The 22500-nt window shown below is 43.3% G+C and overlaps 1 protein-coding gene across 1 annotated transcript in view; it reads left to right on the top strand.

Moving 5' to 3' along the window:
- The window catches only part of lyrm4b (LYR motif containing 4), a 26263-nt gene that overhangs the window by 3642 nt on the left and 121 nt on the right, over nucleotides 1-22500 (top strand). Inside the window, exons 2-3 of the mRNA XM_080019937.1 lie at nucleotides 4457-4577; nucleotides 21575-22500. The exon at nucleotides 21575-22500 is cut by the window's right edge and continues 121 nt beyond it. Coding sequence (XP_079876063.1) covers nucleotides 4457-4577; nucleotides 21575-21628 — 175 coding nt within the window. The 3' untranslated portion in view covers nucleotides 21629-22500. The remainder of the gene's footprint in view (nucleotides 1-4456; nucleotides 4578-21574) is intronic.

Raw genomic sequence — 22500 nt, 5'->3', positions numbered from 1 at the left:
ATACTAAAGGTACTTCACGTTAAAAGCCAAATGTTAATGTACTGCATAGAGTGAAGATCAAGCTGTACGGTGTACTTTAGAACCAATGTAAAAATGTAATCACTGGTGCCAAAAAAAAAAGTTGAGATGTCATGAAATCCCCATGAGCTGCTCTTCATTTTCCTCGGACAGGATAAATGGCTCTTTTTCTTTCTTTTGTTTGTGTTGGTTTCTGAGCAGACCAGCAACGCTGTAGGGTGTGTCCTGTTCTCCCTCCCTCTCTCTTAGATGATTTATACTGTTTACGCTTCGCCGTAATGTTCAGGAAAGGGGCAGAATCGGTTTTTTTGATTAGTTTTGAGATAAACGGGAAGAGTGTGTCTGTCCGTGCTCGGAAGTGAGATAGTCCATGCAGCAGGGAAAGCCGTTTTCCTGACAAACAACTGGTAGAAGAAGTTCAGTTTGTGTTGAAACAACAACCCATGGCCACTCAATACCTAACCAAACACATGTCTGTCTGTCTGTTTAACTACATTTTACTGATCTATCTGTCCTTCTCTGTATCGCACTCTCGTGAATAACTTTCCACTTTGGACCTCAACAGGCCAACCTAACCAAACCAAAGCATCCCGATACTGACGGGTGCGCATGTTTTTTAGCACACATGTGTTTGTGAGGCTGTGTGTGTGTGTGTGTGTGTGTGTGTGTGTGTGTGTGTGTGTGTGTGTGTGTGTGTGTGTGTGTGTGTGTGTGTGTGTGTGTGTGTGTGTGTGTGTGTGTGTGTGTGTGTGTGTGTGTGTGTGTGTGTGTGTGTGTGTGCGCGCGCGCGGAGGCAGGCTGTCAAGACCGAGACGCCAAAAAAAGCCCTCTGATGAATAAGTGATCATGGAAACCTTCTCTCCACTCCTCTCATCTCTCCCACAACGCATGGAGAATTCCCTCTGAAGTTTCATTGATGAGGCGCATACACAAAACAGACATACGAACAGAAAGAAAGTCCCACTGTTCAAATAATCAGATGTCGTCTCTCTCTCACTCTCTGTCTCTCTCTTTCTCATATTTCCCTTGACCTCATTCATTCTGTATAACCAACTGCCCCCCATGGTGGCATCTGGCCAGCTCTAGTCTCTCTAAAGAGGAAATTCAGCTTTTTCGGATTAAAGCTGATTGATGCAATCAAATATCACTTTTCTTTTGACAAATTCATTCATCAATAATTTGACAATATTTTGGGGATGACTATTGGTGCTTTTGTAAGATATTTACGAAGAAGAAATATTTGAGAAGTTAGAACAATCGACAAAGTTCAGAAAATTGCATTTACCGTAATGCAGCCTTGAAGATAACATTTAACCATATCGCTCACTATATCGATAACCAAAAACTCCTGCACTGCACGAAAGTGGCGGCCGCTAGGTTGATTTACTACGTAGTCGTGACTCTGCCAGCTGAGGGTGAAATTTGTACAGACGCATATAATTACTATGGTACAGGTCAGAGTTCCTTGAGGAAAAAAAACTGGTGCCGGTTCACGTGTCCGGGAAGATTTTAATTTTATATTATTTGTCACAAATATCCTCTGTGTTTATTGAGATTAAAAACAATTGATAGGTAGGCTATATAGAGTGACATCATCAAGGCATGAAGATGTGTAATATTTTTTTATTGTATATTCAAAATAGAATAAGTCCCGTCAGTTAACGATTTTTAAAAACAAATAAATGTTATTTATACTTGATCGACTTCATACTATGGATATATGTCTCCCTGTTGTCAACCATACATCATCTTTCCGCTTCTCTTCTGGACTCTCTGCTCTGTTTCCGCTCCGTGTGTGTACTGTGTTTACAAGCACAACCTGTCCATGAGGGAGGGGGCGGGGCTTAGTTCTACGTCGACAAACGTGATTGGTCAAAGGTGAATGGTCAGCTTTAGATCGTCCGAACTGATTGGCTTCCCATTGTAACTTGCTGAGCGCGGAAATGAACAGATCGGCAGACTTTTTTTAAATCGAAATGATCTACCCAGCCCAAATTCAAATTGTGCTTGGAGGGAATTATTTTCACCGGACATTATGACGGGAGAGATTTAAATTGGGTTGGACTTCGACAGATTTTGCCGGTCAAAAACTGCCAATTAGCGGACAATGGAAACACTGGTACAGGGGCTCTGATCAGGGGAACAGCGATTTCTCTCAGTATTATTATGATGAACGACATGGACCACCAGATTCACATTACATCCACATTATTAGCAGAAATGGTTCTGCTTTGTTATTGTAGATTCTTTCCATAAATGTTTTCATATTGCACGCTCACTATTTTACCAGCAAACTAAACATTTATAATACAGCCACCTTCCTACTCTCCTTTTGATAACGCATTTCTTCCTTTCTGCCTTTGTTAACCTCCATCTTCCCACCCCCCCCCCCTTAATTTCAGATGCTTCTTTCTCTCTCCTCCATTTCATCTTCCACCCTTGCCTTCTTTATCCTCTCCTTTGCTGTCCTTCCACATACTACATCCCCCCCCCAGCCACCTCGACACTCCTTTTCTGTCAGTGATGGCTCTACATCACGCCCACTCTGTGTAAACTTCAACCTTCACACTTTAATTAGTTCTCCTAAAACTAAATGAAAGAGTCACAGAGAGGGCGGGAACAAGCGCAGGCATCCGCAAAGCAAGACGCTAACTTACCAAGGTCAATGTGAATTCGCCCACATCATTATAATCGTTATAATGATACAGAGTCCATTAGGAAGAATAATGTAAATTAGACCACTGCTCCTTTTCAGCTCCTGCCAAATGATGGTTTTATTTATTTATTTATATTATTTATTTCTGCCTTGCTTGATGTACTCGCTTATATAATGTTCATTTGTCTTATAAATGATTCCCTATAGTCTGTGCGGGTATCTGACTGAATGAGGTGCAGAGACTCCTGTTAGGCCTGTTAGCTGTAAACCATATCCAAGCACATTTCGGCATCATCTAGCACCTAGCTGGTGGGTCTGGTTGTCAGACGGCACAGCAGGAGAACGAACTAAAGCCATTTAATGCCTGTTATGCTCGCAAAACACTCTAGCCCACTGTACTGAAGTGAAGGAGAAGAATCTCTTTTATACATGATTCTCTGGGCACACGGGAGTGTTTTTAAAGCTTTGGACTTGTGTGTCTGATGGTGTGCTCTACAGCAGGGGATTCCCACCAGGGATCCAGGCACCAATTACTCAGGGAGGAAGCAAGGCATCTCTAGTCTCTTGAGGTTGTCACAAACAAATTTGTAAACCATGTTGCACCAAATCATAACATACTTTATAGATAATTTCTAGAACATGAACCAGTTAAAAAAATAAAAGTTTATTTATGATGCCTCATCAGAGATGAAGGTTAGGCAATATCTGGAAGTGTGTGTGTGTGTGTGTGTGTGTGTGTGTGTGTGTGTGTGTGTGTGTGTGTGTGTGTGTGTGTGTGTGTGTGTGTGTGTGTGTGTGTGTGTGTGTGTGTGTGTGTGTGCGCGCGCGCGCGGGCGCATCCCTGGCAATATGGTTTAGGAACCACCTCTCCACAGCAGGCAACCAGACCGTAGAGAGGCAACTTTTTTTTGAACTCATGCATTGTGAACATTACTGTAGTTTTATTTTTTTCTGCAGTACGAATTCATCAGCCCAAACAAATACATATTTTCAAATGAACCTGCTGTTCTGTTTCGAACCAAAGCAATGGTGAAGAAATTGAAGCCTGAATCATGTCCTTCCGGTTCTAAACAAAGAAGAAATCTTCCCTCTCCCAATTTCAGGCAACAAACCTGAAAACTAGTACATTTATCAAGACATGTTGTCTTTCGATATCCTATATTGCTGATTGAATCCGATACAGCATAGTGACATGCAGACATTATTTATCATAACATGCATCCAATAATGTTTTTCTCTCTCTCTCATTCTTATACACACACACAATTACACATACACTTGTCTATCGATCTTCTGGCAACCGTGCTGTGGTGCAGCACTTGCTTTGTGTTTCTTTTTACTGGGAAAACGGTCAGAGAATCAAATCAGCGCTGATTGGTTTGGAGGAGGCTGGAGCCCCGCAGAGCAGTGAGCTGAAAACAACGGAATAGGTTTATTAGCTGTGTGCAGTTGGCCCTGCGGTCTCCGAGCCACGCATGCAGCGAGCCCTTCACTGACAAAGTACGGCTTCTTGTTGTTCCGTGTGTGCCGGCTGTCGGCAAGATGATGCAGCAGATGGACACAAAGAGATTTTACATTTGAAGATTTAAAAAAAAATAATAAAAAGAAAATCTGTGACGAGCACTTTATTAGAGCCTCGCTCCACCCCACCACACATGGAAAAGAACCCCCTAACCCCAGCTCTGTTAATGACTGCTTGGTGCCAGGCTCTACCTGTTCCTGCTCTCTTTTCAAATTTCTTTCGATAATTTGTGTGTGTGTGTGTGTGTGTGTGTGTGGTAGGACCTATGCACTGCGCAGGGTGAAGCATGCGTTCAGTGCCAACAAGACCGTGCGGGATCGTCAGGTTGTAGAAAAGCTGATGAAGGAAGGGCACGAGACACTAGCGCTGATGAAGAGACAGGTAACACACACACCCACCCCCATGCACAATCTCAAATCTGGTTCCTGTTATCCTTCCTCTCTTCCATGTATTCTATCCCTTCTCAGTCCTCTGTCACATCTCCGTCACAAACACAAACAGACTTAAACACACACACACACACACACACACACGCACACTCCCTCTGTCCCCAGGGTTAACCAGGTTGACTAACATGTAGATGAACACCTGTTTACTTACTGACCACCTGTCCAACATACACGCACACAAACAGGCATAATATTCGCACAAACGTGCACATGGGAACAACACACAAGTCACACATCTTGCATGAAAATACACACAGACACAGGCAAACGTTCACACTCTCATTACCCTGGCAACGCCGGGCTAATGACCATGCTGTTGATCACTTTGTTCCGGTAATGCAACAGCATCCTTTCAGCCAATCCCACAGCAGCATGATTCTCTCTCGCTCCCTCTCTCATTATTCTATTTTTGATCTTATCTCTCACTCAAATGCTCATGCTATCACTTTACACATCCATCAATCCCCATTTATCAGACAATTAACTCTTTGCAAGCTGTGTGTGTGTGTGTGTGTGTGTGTGTGTGTGTGTGTGTGTGTGTGTGTGCGTGTGCGTGTGTGTGTGTGAGAGAGAGAGTCAGGTCGATGTACCACCATATACACAGATTATACTAAACGGTCAATCAAATTTGGCAGTTTGTCGGATGCTGAGTGAATGATCGCACCAGATGTATCTTCCCCTATCTCCTGTACACACAAAGGAACACACCGAGTGGGCGGCGGTGGTGGTGGGAGGAGTGGACAGCGCTCTGTCTTTTGGGTGGATTTAGTCACAGCAAACACTTTCAAAACCCAATTCGGCACAGTAAAGAGCAGCACGTACGCAGACGTGCATGCGCAGTTGCAGACCTGCGGCACACTGATGCACACATTGAAGTGCTGGTTTTTACTCATCACTCACTCACTCTCCCAAAATGCTTGTTGTTTATCTGTCTTGTTATTTTGGGCAACAGACCTGGGCCAAGACTCTGGGACTGTTTATGGAATCAAAAATGTGTTGTTTTTCTTTTAAATGTGTCATCTGGAATTGACCTGTATTATGTCTCCTATTACTATTTTTATGATCCTCAATAGACGGAAATACAGTTAAGCAGTTCTTCTTCTCTTTCACCTCTACATTCTGTTGGAGGGGAGATTTTCAGCCTATTGCTGGCACTTTCTGATATTTTATTTCCTTTTAAAATTAACATCTGTGTTAATCACATTATCCTTATTATGAACAACAAACATATTGTTGCTTTGCCTGCAACTCATCATTAAGAAAGATGGAAGGGCCAATCTGAATGTACAAGATGTCTGCTATTTAGGGTCTGGCTAAGTTGTTGAGTAGGGCCGTCAACGGATTTGTTTTGCTCGTTTTGGTTTGAAGGTTGAACGTAACTCCATAACTTTGACCATTCTAACATTGATATGGTTCCTGTTTGGTCTGAGAAGTGTCACACATTCAAAAGAACATCATCCACAGAGGTAAGTCATTGACTTGTGGCGTGTTTATCTGGCTCTTTTACCTATTTTACCTACGGCTGTCTCGAAGTCTGGCTTGATGCCTTCCACTCATTTGTCCACGATGCCTATTATCTTCCCTTTGCGTGCGTGTTTTGCTCTCAGCGTTCAACATGACCGGGAGATTAAATGCATCATGAAAGCAAACGTGGTACTACAATATTGTTTCATCTCTGCAATTTTGTAGAACTGTAGAAAACACAGCACATAACTCTTGTAACTCATTTAGGATATTTTAACTCCTGCCTCTCTCTTTGCGGAAATACACGGCCCCTCATATACGTTGTGTTCACACAGACACACGCACATGGACACACAAACACAAAAGTTTTCTCCTACTACTTCTGTACTGCTAACACAGAGAATTGGAGGGCACGCGAGTGTTCGTTTCCGCGCACACAAGTGCAGTTGTGCATGTGTGTGTCTTGTAAGTTAGTTAGGAGCAGAGATGATGGATTGCAGCGGCAGAACTTCCTCTGTGTTTGCAGACAACAAACTCACCTTTTTTGTGTGTTTAATGAGAGAGAGAGAGAGAGAGAGAGGGGGGGGGGGGCTGGAAAGATGCCTATAGAAATTAGAGATGGGGGCCGAGCCAAATTCAGTATCAGGTGCGACAATGACGTCATTCAGATATCAGACTGACGTTGCCAGTCCAAATTCCATTCCATAGCTTGCGCTGGAACATGAACCCACCATTTTACCCACCCGACCATAGAGAATTAAACCCTGCAAATAATTAAACTGTGAATCCCAGTGTGCGAAACGGAACTGGCAGTTGGAGTTGGGCAAAGAGTCACTGAAAGAAGCAGCCATTCAGCTGTGTCGGTCCTCAAAATAAGACGTCATGATTTCGAAGTGTATATAATATGCGCCGCCGTAGAGCTACTGGGAGTTGTAGTTCTATTCGTGCAGTGCCACACTGAAACGAATCACCAGGTGAGGATTCAAACGTCCACAGATCCATCCTTCGGGGATTTTGTATTGTTTTTCGCAACTAGCTCTTCCATGATTGCAGTCGTTCCTTGTTCCACCCCAGCAGCCCCGCGCATGCCGTAGACGCCGCATGGGCTCCTTCTGGCCGTTGCTGTGATATGTCAGCGTCACCGCCATATTGGAATGGGCCTGTAAACAAATGTTGTTTTCATATTTAAGGGTTTATGATCTATGTGGTGTAAACAAATATAGATATTTATTTATTTGTTTTGGTTTTTTTCTACTCCACATATAAAAAAGAAAAAATGTTCAGGTATCGGTATCAGCACATACAGTATGTATTGGATCGGAACCGAAAAAAAGTGGATCGGTGCATGTCTAGTTGAAATGGAGAAGGGGGAAGATGGAAAGACGAATCAAAATAATTAGCAAGGGAAGAAAAAAAAATGTCTAAGGTAGATCAAGAAAGGAGGAACAGAGGATAGAGGAGACTCTGAAAGGAAAAGTGGAGAAAGATTGTGTGTGCGCGTGTGCCCATATTTCAAACATTACTGCCGCTAATGTCACTGCAGTGTCACACGCCATTGGCCATTTTGGCTCAATTGAGATTAAATGCCAGTTTGCTTGGTGAGTTATGCTTGACAGGTGTAGAAACCGTCCTACATTATGGCTCTGCAGTGTCCCGCAGAATTAGGACGGCTCCAGATACAGAGCACTTCAGTGAAATAAATGGACTTTGGAAATTGGAAATTGCTGAATGTCGAGATATTCCCATGGCCTTTTTGGTTGGCGAGGATCAATTGTGCAGATTATTTTATGTACACATAACAGAGGAAGTTGAAAATAATGTTCACATAAGCTCTCAGACTATAACTATTATTATTTATTTATATATATACATACATACACACACATTATTTTTATTTATTTTTTTATTTATTTTTTGAGGGATGAGCATGATTGGTCGACAAATCGATTAGTCGACTCAAGCATTGATGTCGACTTCTGAGAAACGTCATGATTGATTAGTGAAGCAGACGCTTCACGAGAAACTCCATCCGGAACCTTAAGATGTGTAGCGCATCGAAGAACGTGCTTGTATGAGAGAATGATGGCAGCAAGACGGAGCGAAGTGTGGCCTTATTTTACCCACTTTGGGGGGGGGGGGGGGGGTAAAGTGCTCGTTGTGTGGGATGAAGCTGTCTTACCACGGTTTGCGGTGGAGAGTCATTTGCAATTTTCGCTTTGTCATCTCTGGTAAGACTTGTTTTTGTTTGGTCACTGTAGCAAATATGTTTTTGTGTGTGTGTGTGTGTGTGTGTGTGTGTGTGTGTGTGTGTGTGTGTGTGTGTGTGTGTGTGTGTGTGTGTGTGTGTGTGTGTGTGTGTGTGTGTGTGTGTGTGTGTGTGTGTGTGTGTGTGTGTGTGTGTGTTGGGCAAAGAGTCACTGATTTGGTTAAAAAAATGAGTGCCCATACCTAGTTATTATTATCCCCTGAACTACCTGGGACCTCAAGATGATGACTGCTTTTTCTCAGGCCAAAGCCTTGAGCAACGTAGAGAAATTTGATTCAAATCCCTCAACTGTTCCAGCCAAACTGATCAATAGCCAACAGCAGAAAAGAATGATTACCTTTATTTTTTATTAAGGGAATTTGAGTGTGTTATCAAATTGTGTCGTTACTGTTTTTTCATTTTTGTGGATACAAAGCTGTTTAGGGACCGCTTCGTTTTTAAGACCTGAACTTGTGTGTTGCTCTTTTGCATAGAGCAAATCAGTTTATTGGCTTCCAATAGGCATTGTTATGAATCATCTTTCCGGGGATATTGTGCAAAGCTTATTGTTTTGTTGTTTCCGCAAAAAAATATATATATATTTTATTTTTTTCCCTCCGTGAAAAATTGTACTTCTGGAAAGATGGCACAGAATCCCATTATTCTTACACTTGCAGAACCATTAAAACTGTCTCTCTGTCTCTCTCTCCTGTTTATGCAGCTTGTTCCCCTCTGCTGTCCTGTCTGCATTTTTCTTTGAGTTTCCTATTGTTTCTTCCTGTCAATTCTGCTCTTTTGTTCTTAACTTGACACGCGCGCACGCACGCATGCACACAAACGCAAACCTACACACATAAACCATTTTAAGCCAGATGAAAGCTGATGAAAGGTTCGTTTTGATGACTGTTTTAAATCATTATTTCCCAAATAAGAAAATATAGGACAACTGCAAGGCTGTAAATAAAAACTTTGTGTGTCTGTTTCTGTGTGTGCTGGTGTGTAGATGATTCTGCACAAATTTCAGAATAGCACAGTATTTGGATCACCGTCTGTTTAGAATCTGGTCAAAAAAGGCGAAACAAGTGAAACCATGGTCAAACAACCCTTCAACACCACAGAATTGCGTAGCCAGGAAGTAGTGTTATTAGTTTAATTTACTGTTCTCAATCCCTTACAATTACCAATTGTACAGTCAGTCTATTATTCATTATCATTATCACTAAATTATGAAATTATTGCAATTTTGTCAGTCAACCAAAACTGATGGATGCCACGGTAGCCATGGAAACTTCATAAACACTTTTTTAAAAAGCTAATGTTGGGCCCTGAACAAATCGATGTCAATGTGCCAGGCACTAAATGTTCTGTGTGTGTGTCTGTGTGCGTCTGTGTGTGTCTGTCTGTGTCTGTGTGTACTGTATATGCATATGCATATGCAAGCGTGTGTGCGCGTGCGCAAGCTTGCCGTTGTGCACCAGGCATCCAGCTCACATGATGAAAGTAAATCGTAATGAGACCTTTAATTGATCCTTGTGACGAAACGATCACTCTGAGCCTGCCTGCAATTCGGTCAAAGCCACAACAGCATCACATTCTAATAAACAGCCGAGGGGGAGGGGGAGGGGGAGGGGGGCGGGGTTGGTATAAAAATGTCAAAGATGGAGAGGAGGAGGTTTCTAACAGCTTCAGAAGAAGAGTTTGAAATGGTGCCGCTGTGATTAATTCTCAGTGATTCCCCCTTCCCCCCGTTTGACCCAGTACCCCTCGAATGCCCCATTTACACCATTTCCAAACCCAATGACGAGACCGTGCGCTAAGTGCGAATAAAACACATTATGAGTCACTGCTAAAACCTCTGCTTTCATCAGTATTTGTATTTCCTTCTGGATGTACGTACCTGTACTTTAGGACTGTGTATTAGAAGACCATAGAGGAAGAGGGGGGCGCACAGATGGGGGTTATTATTCCAAGAAAAATACTCAACAATCATTCGTGAAAAAGATCTGTGGGGCGTTCGTAATTCTTAAAACGCCATTTTGAGGGACTAACCCTCACATAAGTGCACTGTTATTGGTCCAGACGTAAGTGCACGGTCCCTTGTCAGTCGGTCCGGTTGAGTCACATCGCTCTGAGTCCGGACCAACACAGGTACGCTCAGCTGTAATAAAAAAATAACCAATAAATGGTATTTTATTGTCTATGTATTTATTTTATTTTATTTTTCGACAGTAATTGAATGGGGAAAAAAAAAATTATGAAATCCGCGTGCGGTGTCCCTTTGCTTGCCTGTGCCTAATGAAAGTCGGAACAAACTTTTAAATTACGTCTTGTAGATCTAATAAGATATTTCTTATTTCTCGCCTCAAATTTGTTTAGAAACAGATTTTGGTGGACTGATAAGGTGAAATCAGTGAAAGTTATGGAGTACATACAACACGGAATTCACTCTAAAACCCCATTGGCTGACGTCACCTCAGAGTTCTTGAGTGAGTCATGAGTTTTAATGTTGTAGCCGATTGGTGTACTTCGTGCAGTACATTGTTCAAGTGTGCATGTACGTATATTTCGGTATTTTTAAGTGTCCATGCATGTTAAATATACTTTCTTCTCCCAAACCCTACTTGCTATAATGTTTTCATAGTTACCATATAATTACATGAAGAGTTGTTTGGATTTTGATGGTTTTAGATGTCTAATCCCACACCGGAGCGAATTTAGGTCGAGTTCCCCCTCTGCGGAATGTAATCACTTTAGTTTTTGCTGTTCCGTTCTCAGTCTATTCTTGGAAGTCTGCAACTGACGCAATGGCTGTGTACTACATCTCTCTGTCATGGACACGCACGCTCATGCACACCTTTTTCTCATCCACAAGCTGTGACGCAATCCATTGACTGGGAAAGGCAATGAGACGGAAACGAGAGAGAAAGACAGAATGGAAGAGGACTGGAGGAGAATGGAAGAGGACTTTGTGTGTATACAAAGAAAAAGAATCAATCTAAAATAATGTTTTTTTTTTCTTTGTATTCATACACTATTCACATTATAATAGTCATATTATGACTATGACCATTGGTAATCCAAAACCACAAAAAAACTTGAGGAGAAAGAGAGATGGGGGAGAAAATGGAATTAGTTTTGAGGTTGTGAGGACTCCATAATGTAGAAGCTCCTTCTCCGTCCGTCCCTCTCATTTAGTTTCAAATTGAAAGTCTCTTCATTACGTCTTGCTATGGTTTCTCTTTCTCTTATTATTTTCATTTTCTTCTCTCTCTCTCTCTCTCTCTCTCCCTCTCTCTCCCCTGCTTTACAGCAGATTGCTGTCAGGCTATCGATTTTCCTCCTCTAAAAATCACTGTCTCATTTTACCCAGCTCAGGTGTATTGACTATTGACGTGTGTATGTGTGAGAGAGCGAAGGAGGTTAAGCGAACTTGTATTCGTACCTGGACATAATTAATGGCTGACAGCAAAGCTATAGCTGTTGAGCAGGTAGCTTCAACATGTAAGGGAGACGAGCTGCATCTTGGCATCGCAGTCCACTATAATGTATTTTCTGTTGTATATAGACAAAGGCATCAAGACCCTGTGGCAAACGAGGGAGTGTGGTTAAGCCAGGTGTTCAACTGCGTCCATTCCCCTCCCACCGGCCGGGTGGTCACCTACAAGCCGGGCCCTGTGGTACCGCGGGACGCTGTCTCCCCTTTTCGTGCTGTCCCCTCTCTGTCCACCATAAGCTTCCAGTGCAATGCCGCCATGGGCCTACAGACAGCTGCACAAGCGCCTGGGCAGGGGTGCTGGCGCTGCGGGGGCCAGCACCCAATCACGTTGGGCAGGACTGCCCCATGATGGAGGTTGGACAGGTGGTTCGGGTCACCGATCCGCCGGGCCCCTCCCCTGGTCGGTAAGGGACCTACAAGGTTCCCGGTAAGTGTTCAAGGGGGTAGACATCAGCCTTTGCTGGACTCTGGCTGGTCTCAGACGATGGTCCAGCAACGCCTGGTTCGGCCCGGGGCTTTGGTTCAGGCGCCACTTATATGGCAGATACGGGTTCAGGGAGGGAGACGAAGACTTTCGAGCAGTAAGGTGCCAACACAGCCGGGGTTTTATTAAAAGGAGAAACAAAAGGGCTCGCTGGCCAAACAGGAACATAAAGGAGTCCGTGGGTCTCGAGCTGGTCCGCAGCGTCTCGTCTCCTGCACCGCGCAATCTCCTCACTGGAAGACAGACCGAACATTTGATAACTCTCCCACCCGATATAGCTGGGCTGACGCAAGAAGAAGCCAGCGCTGTCACCTGCAGACCATGGCTTAACCACGCCCCCTTGTCTGCCACAGACCCAAGTACAAATGGCAAATACATTTTTGAAAAACTTAAAGTACATTTTTAATGAAGATTTAGTAGACGCACACCACGCGCATGCCCTGTAAAATAAAGTGTAAAATCAGCTATTTCCTAAAGGGGATCATCAAACTTACCAAAAAAAAACGCTTTTTGGATCATAGCATCTTATTTCCTTTTTGAATACATCCAAACATAATTGCAGTATACAGTGGTACCTCGACTTACGACTTTCGATAGTTGCGAAAATTTGTATCGACTTGCGACTGACTGCTCCAAGATACGAGCGTGGAAATTTGCAGTTGGCGTGACGGCGGCCAGTCAACAGTCAGTCAGCAGACAGTCAGCGGGTGACCTACATCGTGTGTGCACGTAATTCGTGGCTTATCGATATTTTTTTCATATTTACTGTGTTTGTGCTGTGTATTTTGTTTATTTTCACCCTTCATGATGAGTCCTAAGAAGAAGGATGATGGGAAAAAGAAAAAGCCAATGACTCCCATTGAAACTAAGAAGGAAATCATAGAAAAATGTGAGCGCGGTGTATATGGGAAAAATTGCTTCGACATGCAACTGTTTTAACATACGACTGTTCTTATAGAACGAATTACAGTCGTAAGTCGAGGTACCACTGTACTACTAGTAATGCATCATTACATTACACTGGATTATGTAATTTAATGACATGACTTTCATCCAAAGCAATTTACAATAAGTACATTTGTCTTTAGTCGCACCAAACAAGCTTAGTTCAGTCTTCATCAGCAAAACTGTCTATAAGAACAAGTCAAAGTACGTTTTAATCTATTCAGTTTGTTCAGAACCAGGTCATATTACTCATTTATTATTTTTCATGTAATGCATATGACATTGCACATACAAATCTTATGCTCGTAGTTAATGTTCGGGAGTTGAGAGTTGGTAGGTTTATATACATGTAGTAGTCATTTTACCTTAGGCTACTGGCTATCCAGGGCCTGAATGGTGGTGAGCCTCTCATTAAAAGGAGGATTCAAGGACCTACAGGACCATCCTGCTGTAGAAAAGGTCCAGAATTCCAAACAGCGCTCTCTAACCCTAGTCCCTACCAGATTCTCCCGTTAGTCTCTACATTCCATCTCGAGAATTTTCGGAAATTCAGGGACAAACTCGAGGAACAACACACAGGACTGCCAACAGCAAAAAAACTTCACGGTGAAGCGTTTGAGGTAGGGCTGCCCGCTGAAAGACGACGAGCCAAATCATCAGTCCGAAGCCCGTGAGTCAACTGAGATTCAAGCCGAGCAGTCGTGTTTTGTTTTGTTTTGTTTTTTTATCCCGTCAGTGTGCGTTACAATAACAGGATAAAACAGATAGAAGCTTACAAAATGCACAGGGATAACATTTCAATTAGGAAAGGGATAACATTTCAATTAGGAATTATAAATAAGGGAAATCATAAACATAATTTTGTGTGAATCAAACATTGCTTTTTTTTCCACTTTTTTTTTTTTTTTTTTTTTTTTTTTTTTTTGCAAATATGTCTTAAGAAATTGTGTAATGAAATATAATTCAATTTGTTGCTGCTCCATTGTCTGATACAGTTAACGGAGCAAGAGAGTGGGCGGGGCTAGGGTCTCACAGTAGCCAATCAGAAGCCAGGGCTTTAGACAAACTTCTAAAGCCGATACTGTTATCTGGTACTTTTCCAAAGGTGATTTCCAAGGTCCCACACACAGAAACAATATTAGAAGTGTGTAATCGCCCACTACCCCTCTTGGGGAGACCTGGTACGCACAAAACGCACATGATTGCATAAACCCACCCTCACACGCGCACACACACACACACACACACACACACACACTCCTTTACTATGTCGACCACCCCTTTCTTCTCTTCCCCCTTCTTTCCGTCCACTCACTCTCTCCTCTTTTCCTCTAATCCCACCTCTCTATGATCTTATCTGCTTCCTCTTTCTTTCATTCCTCTCCATCTTCAGTAAGTCTCTTCTTTTCCCCTTCATCCTGTCTTCCCTCCTCCCTCTGAGCCATGAGGAGGCGCTCAGGGAGGTTCCTATTGCACACATTACTGTAGAGTCTGTCTAGCGAAAGGCCTTCACCAACAAACTACTTTAGCCCTCATGGTATTTTTAACGTTTTTGTAATTTGATGATTTTTTTTTTTCTTCTGGTAACATCAATATTGAAGTGTCCTTGAGTATTATCTGTTTACATGAAGCCGAGATCTCGCCTGGAAAGACCTGGAGTAGAGTGTGTTGGGATGTAGAATCGTGCTCAAAGGAACTAGGGCTGGACTTGCCTTAGCTTTGTCAGAAAACCTACATAATCCGCAATTCAATACAGATTACAGTGTACTAACACAATGTATTTATCCATGGTTTGCCATTTAAATTCCCCACACTGTTTGTTGAAATAACAGCAGCACTAAAACAGTTTTGTCCAACAGGTGCGCAATCGTCTTTTTGATCTTTCAGTGTGCTCTCAGTCGCATCTGAAGACGTGATATGATGCCGGGGGCTCTTTTATGCGGTGTCCACTTCAGGAGGATCGGCAACAACTCAACAGAATTTTAATCACCCGCAAACATACCGTAAAATCATGCCGCGGCTATTAACGTGTTCCATTTTCACGAGGTCTTATTTTACCTCTGAGTTATACCGTAGAAATCAAAGGGATCGAAGAAGAAATGTCAGCAATAATAAAACAATCAAAACAGACAACATACAAGCGATCCCCTTATTTAAAATTAATTGAGAGAGGGAGAGACACAACAGAGTGAGGGAGGGACACAAAGAGATGGAAGGGGAGGGGGAGGTAGAGAGTGACTGAGATTGTGAGGTTAGAAGCTGAACGTGTGACAGAGAGAACAGACAAACTATAGAGTTTGGTGTAATTGACAAGAGGAAGAAGGGAAGTGTGTGCGCGTGCGTGTGTGCGCGTGCGCGTGTGTGTGTGTGTGTGTGTGTGTGTGTGTGTGTGTGTGTGTGTGTGTGTGTGCGTGCGCGCGCGCATGCGGTAAGGCAGCCTGGAGTGCTCCAGCGCGGCACTCCTGAGCAGAACTGAATAATGAATAAAGCGACAGACCCCGGAGGAAAGGGAGGGGGCTGTCACTTAGGAAAACACACACAGGGCAGGAGGCTGCTGCTTCAGAGCTGCCTTCATAAGCCCCCAGTGTGACGCGCCGTTTGTCACAGTGCTGGGAGACGGCAAGGCCAGCGGGTGCAAGACACTCACACGCCAGAAAAATGGATAGCTAGGGGGCGAAGGGAGACTGCAAGAAGAAAAGGGACAAGACCACAAACACGTTTTTAAAAACAGCGACTCGCTCGCGCACGCTGTGAGGAAGCGCTAATTTACAGAGCGGTTTAGGTGCAGAGAGAGTGTGGGGGGGGGGTATGGAATCGGGGACGGAATCCATCCAAAGATAGATCTGAAAAAGGGAGGGAAAAACACACTGGGGGGGGGGGGGGTGCACTTTGGTGTCCGAACAGGCTAGGGAAGGTCATTAAATTTAAGATAGAAAGAGGAAAGAGATTGGAAGAAGGTGATTGGGTTTGACAGAGCAAGCGGAGACACACACACAGAATCATGCTTGCATATGCATATACATACAGTATACGCACACAGTGACCACAGAAGCTCACAGACAGACAGATGCACATACATAAACACACACACCATACACATTGTACTTAAAGCTATCACAGTTATTACATCATCACCTGAACGCAATTATTTGAGCTGATTGCGATCATTAGGAAAATGTCATTTTCCAAATGTCAGGAGAATGTCAGACTCACATTATAAATGCTTTGAATAAATGAATGAATTTGGTGGCTTTTCCATCGGTTTAGTTTAGAGGCAAATTAACGGGTCTACTCTTATTTTAATTTTCCAGTGTTCATTGCCAACAAATGGCTCTTCCTCATAAGGAGGGTGTGTATTAATACACCGTTATAGGCTTTACACCATAAGAGTGAGATGTAAGAGTGACAATGTATTCATTGATCGCAATGATTTGTACGATCGTCGGCTAAAATGTCATGATGAGCACTCTTGTACACGCATACAGAGATCCACGGTGACGCAAAAATCTACAGCCGAAGAGGGTGGGTGGGTGGGTGGGTGTGTGTGTGTGTGTGTGTGTGTTATGGAACGCACCGTTGCTACAGTAACGTTTACCTGGCGAGGAGGGCTTGTGATGACCTGAGTACACAAACGTGTGTTTCTCCCCCGTGTGTTTAATAGGAGAGGCGTGTTTTAAATTCCATCTCATCTGACATTTAAATACAATGCTAAACGGTGTCTCACTCTGTCTGTTCTCTCTCTCTCTCTCTCTCTCTGCCCTCCCCGCCACTGTTCTATGCTGCACAAAACAAAATGCCTTCTCTGGAATGCGTCAGAGGGTATGCAAGTCTCTCCTTCCCCTATGTCTGGGTCTGAAGTTACCCAAAAAGCCTAATTTTTAAGACTATCTCTCCAAGATGGCGGGGGTTGAACCTGGGACCTTTTCCCCTGTTTGGGGGGTAGTTGATGTCACTCACCTGGACGCTGTGCCTGTTGTTTAGTGACCTCATGTGTCCTTCACACACAATCTGTCATGTTAACCTCTGGTTGCTGCGCTCCCCACCAGTGTACTTTGCTTTTTTTTTTTTTTTTTTTTTTTAAACGCCTGAAATGACCAATGTATTAAAAATATAGTGATGAAGAACTGGGGTCAGGTATGGCCTCAGCTTATCACTATTGGGGAAAAGGGAATACTTTATGCAGCCCATCATATTTTCTTCCCACAGAAGCCAGATTTCTAAATGATGATGTATTCAAAGTCATAAGTGGAAGTTGGCATTATGACTGGAGTTATTTATGGGAAAACAACTTAACTTATTAAAATTAAAATTCATTATCTTCAAGATAATGATTAATGCATGGAGTCTGATCTGATCCTACTGGTTCACGCGACTGAGGCTGAATTGTGCCAAATGTCGATTCCTCCAATCCCAAAAGGTTGTCGCATCAACGCGTCCTTCAATTCGAAAAGACACTCGCGCTCACACTCCTCGGTGAGCGCTCTCCCTCTTCTGCCAAAAAAAAAAAAAAAAAAGTACAGTTCCAGTCCGGAGGAGGAATAGATAGTCTTTCGGTAAAGTCTTGGATCTATCCGGGAAGATGGCCCAAAATCTCAGGAGGTGCTGAGATGGCAGGCCAGGAATCTCAAGAATCTGACCTTCCATGCCTGACCCTCGCTGGGGAAGACGCTATCTTCTCACAGTGCAATATGTTCTCATTTCCTCTTGAGTTAATTCAGCTGCAACATCTCAGTGCCTTATGCATTTGGAGATCCAAATCGTGACGTCTTATTTACTGGAGTTTGCTGAACCCCTCTGGTCTCCAAACTGTTCAAATAAGCCTCAAGAGAGAATGGAGAAAACCGGCTGAGATCTGTGTTTTTGCCACCTACTAATTCAGTCTGAATCCTTCTCCACAGACACTTCAAATGATTCTGTGTATTGAATAGGCGTCTTTGGACCCATTGCGGCCTTCAAATTGATATTTGGGCGGTGGGACAGCCCTCCCTGACGTGTTTTAGTGGGAGACTGACTTCTCCCTCTCTGGGGTCCTGAAGCAGACACCGCTGCTGTCACTTCCACTCCTCCACTTCCTCCTTCTCCCCTTCCTCCTGAGATCAGACTGAAAGCAGCACAGCACTCCCCTGCTGTGCAGTTTATTATCCACTTGGCTGTTTGTGTCCTCGCCGCCGCCCTATTTCTCTCGCAAATTCCTCCATGACTCGCCTCGGGCCCCTAAACGCGCTCCGTCATTCTGAGTCAAGTCATTTGCAGACGGGGCATGCACACAATTATTTTAAATGGTTTTGTGTGTTTTATGAAAGACGCTTTCACATCAGGGCAGAAGTTTTCTACGGCGAGAAAATGATCAGCTGTCACTGAAAAACACGTGTCGGACTGATGAAAACCTTGAGTTTCTATCATTTTCAAACATAATCTCTTCTGCGATCGCTCCAAGTGACTCACAACTTTGGTGTCCCAGCACAGGTTAATTCATTACATTACATTACATTACATTTAGCAGACGCTTTTATCCAAAGCGACTTACAATTATTCAAACACCGACGGACGCAGCCATCAGGAGCAATGAGGGGTTAAGTGTCTTGCTCAAGGACACTACAGCATGCTAGCAGGAGGAGCCTGGGATCAAACCAGCAACATTTAGATTACTAGACGACCAGCTCTACCGCCTGAGCTACCGTCCCCCTATTCCTTCAACATGCAGTCTCCAATCACCCAAAAACATGGGCATGGGGATGAAGCGCTGGATATTAATTATGGCCTCTGCGTAGGTAAGATGATTTAACACACAAGTTATTTATTTTTGTATTTCACCTTTTCACTACCCAACCAGGAATAATAGAATAAATACCATTAGATTTGGTGGTTCACTGTCTGTAAAGTGGTTCATGGAGTGGATTAGATTACCTACCATAATAAATGATATTTTCATGGTGGTTTAAGTTAATCTCTCTCTTTTCTTATCCACTATTGCTCTGTATTCTCTCTTATGCTGCACTGTAATAGACCCTTGTATGTGTGTTGTACAGAACCAGTATCATGGGCATTTCCATCCCCATTCATGGTACTTTTTGCTGCTAGAGAGAGGAATGAAAGGTAGAAACTGGATGGATGGACAAAAAGAGTCAGGTGATGGAGGCGGCTACAGAGCGGGGGGGGGGGGGGTTCACATAAAGAGGACAGAGCTCTGTGCTGCCACAGCCGCAACAATTTACATGGGAGCCCAGCCCCCTGCGACGCGATTGGCCCCTTGATGCGCCTGCCTCCAGCCCCCGCCCTCTTCTACGCTACAATCCTGCCAATGAGCATGTCACACACTGGGGTGCACCCAGCACAGGGCGGAGAGGAGGGGAGGGGAGGGGAGAGGAGAGGGAGATGGAGAGAGAATGAAAGGTCAGATGTAGAGAAAACGGGCTATTTATAGTGAGATGGTGCCCCCTGGTGGTGCAGCGGTGCTACAAACACACATATAACTTCAGTGTTGTAACTCGGTAACATAGCTCAACGTCCTTAGCCTGTCTCCCCGAGGACAGATAACAGAATTATAGGAAAAAAATGAACCATCAAATGCCCAACAGGTTTTCTGTTTTTTTTTGTTCACGCTGAACGTGATCATATCACCTCAAAAGAAGTCATCCTTTTTAGGGAAACCTTCAAATGAAATGTATAAACCATAAAATAAATCCTGGAACTGAACCTCCCTGACTCTCTCACACACACACACACACACACACACACACACACACACACACACACACACACACACACACACACACACACACACACACGCAATCCCTGATGTCATTGCACTGTCTCTGATCTTTTGGGGGGGGGGGGGTACTAAGGTGTTTCTGACTTTAGTGACGCACGACGTCTCTTTTTACCCGAGCGGCAGAACACATTGCTTCAGCAGCTTCACTGCGGGACGGAAAAAAGCAATTTAAAAAGTCAGACGGGTGATTTATTCAGCGAGAGAGAATTAAAGGTGACCTGCCGACAGGAATACCTGCTGGGATACCACGCCCATGTGCGTGCACACACACACTCACCACTCCCTCACACACACACACACACACACACACACACACACACACACACACACACAGCGGGGAACCTTCTGGAACAACTTGAGAAGTTGATTGACACTGCAGTGCCATCTCTCTTCATCTCTCTTTCCACCTCATTCGTTAGTTCCCTTAATTTCTGCTTGTTTGTCTTCCCGTCAAGGTTTTCCCCACTTAATCATCCCTTCGCTTTTCTCCCCTTCCTGCTTAACTGACAAGTTAAGCAGGAAGGGGAGAAAAGGCAAAAAAAAAAAATGGTCATATCGTGGATCTTTCTGTTTGTCTAAACGTTGATCTATCGATCTCGGTGTGAATCAAATTGCTTGGGAATGACAGCCCATAAATTAAAAAAAAAAAATCACTTAAAGAGTAACGAACTTGGTGTCACTACCATCATTATAGAACTAAATTTCATGTTCACAAACTTAACTTTGTGTGGACAATATGCTTGTAAACAGTGGCCACAATGTTGAGGCACGGGTCATATTTAGAACATGCTTATGTTTAAAGTTGATCTCTTCCACCTCCTTGTTCAGCTGATGAAGACCTTCATTTTCTTGGTGACCAGTTAAACCAGGTGCTGGTAGAAGAATAGATGTAATATATGGGGTGATGGTGTGAATCAATGATCATGATTCTTCCCAGGAAATTTGATTCTATTATTCTATTACATTTTTGCTATTTTCCTATGCTATTCTTTTGCTATTAGTTTTGTATCATAATACATCTAATACAAGTATTTTTGCTCATCCCTGATTTGGACTCAGAGCAGACTTAATATTTCTTTCTCCAGTGACAGCGGGTATGATATAACATAACAAGGCGCTTTTCACACACACACACACACACACACACACACACACACATACTGTCGTTCAAATACACCAACTCTTTCTCTCACATATATAAGTACACACCAATTTTCACGTCTTTTCACTGTCAGTGTCATATTAACAAAATGTGTGATGATGGGGAATTACGAAAGTTACATTAAAGATGAGTTTCCATACATTGGCAATACATTTCCGGATCTTAAAATACTAATCTGTAATATCTTGCACATCACGCCCTCTTCTCTCTCTCTCTCTCTCTCTCTCTCTCTCTCTCTCTCTCTCTCTCTCTCTCTCTCTCTCTCTCTCTCTCTCTCTCTCTCTCTCTCTCTCTCTCTCTCTCTCTCTCTCTCTCTCTCTCCCCCCCCTCTCCCTCTACCTCCCCCTCCCTCTCTCTCTAGGTTTCCATTGGGAAGATGTACGAGACTCAGAAGTCCATCGTGGAAGAGAACTGAAACCTGGTGAGATGGCCGGAGAGGAGGATGAGAGGAGATGGAAAGAGACAATGCGATGAAGGGAGGGACTTGCTCTGCTGCGAACGACAAGGACTGGAGCTCACCCCTTCACCAGCACATAGGTGCGATGGGTGAAAGGCATTCCGGGATATGTAATGTGATATATACAGTATACAGCATCTACACCTAAGGATTACTTGATTGTTTTAGTTTCGTTTTTGAATTTTATATACAAATATATTTTTTATGCATTAATATTCTGGTGATTGATTATGAGACACCTATATTTTGCATCACATTTAATTCAACGTAAGTCACAGCCAATTCACAATATTCTTTGAGATTTCATTTTCACGGGCCACCTTTTGAACATGATATTTAAAATAGTATGAAAGATGGAACTCGGAAGTCGTCCTATTCCAGACGGTTGATAGGTATACAAATGGCAAATTACAGTACGTACATGCCGAACAGTCAAAAATCTGTCGCTCATATTAAGAGATGACCGACCCCACATAACCGAGGAGTGAGAGATTTTAACCCTGAAATCATCTGAGAAACATAGTCTTTCAAATGATTTCAGGTTTAAAACTTCTTCCCAGACTGTTGTGTAGCACCTGTTCAAGTGAGGCAGAAATGTGACCAACACTGGATAATGAGGTGCTCAAATGTCAAAGCGCACAAGTCAGAGTATAGTTTATCTAAACCTGCAAATAATTAGCACTGAACTCCGCTTTATATCATACAAACATCTCAAAACAAAACTAAAAATGAATAGTGAACACTCAGGTGACTTGGGTAGGTGAGTGAGGGGCAGGGACCATAATGGGAGTGTAGGGGTCAAGTCTGGGACAAGGATCCAAGTCCTTTCT

This window comes from Zeus faber (genome assembly GCF_960531495.2).
Source record: "Zeus faber genome assembly, chromosome: 19".
NCBI classification, from domain to species: Eukaryota; Metazoa; Chordata; class Actinopteri; order Zeiformes; family Zeidae; genus Zeus; species Zeus faber.
Note: the sequence above shows the minus strand (reverse complement) of the source record. Positions and strands in the feature narration are given on the sequence as shown.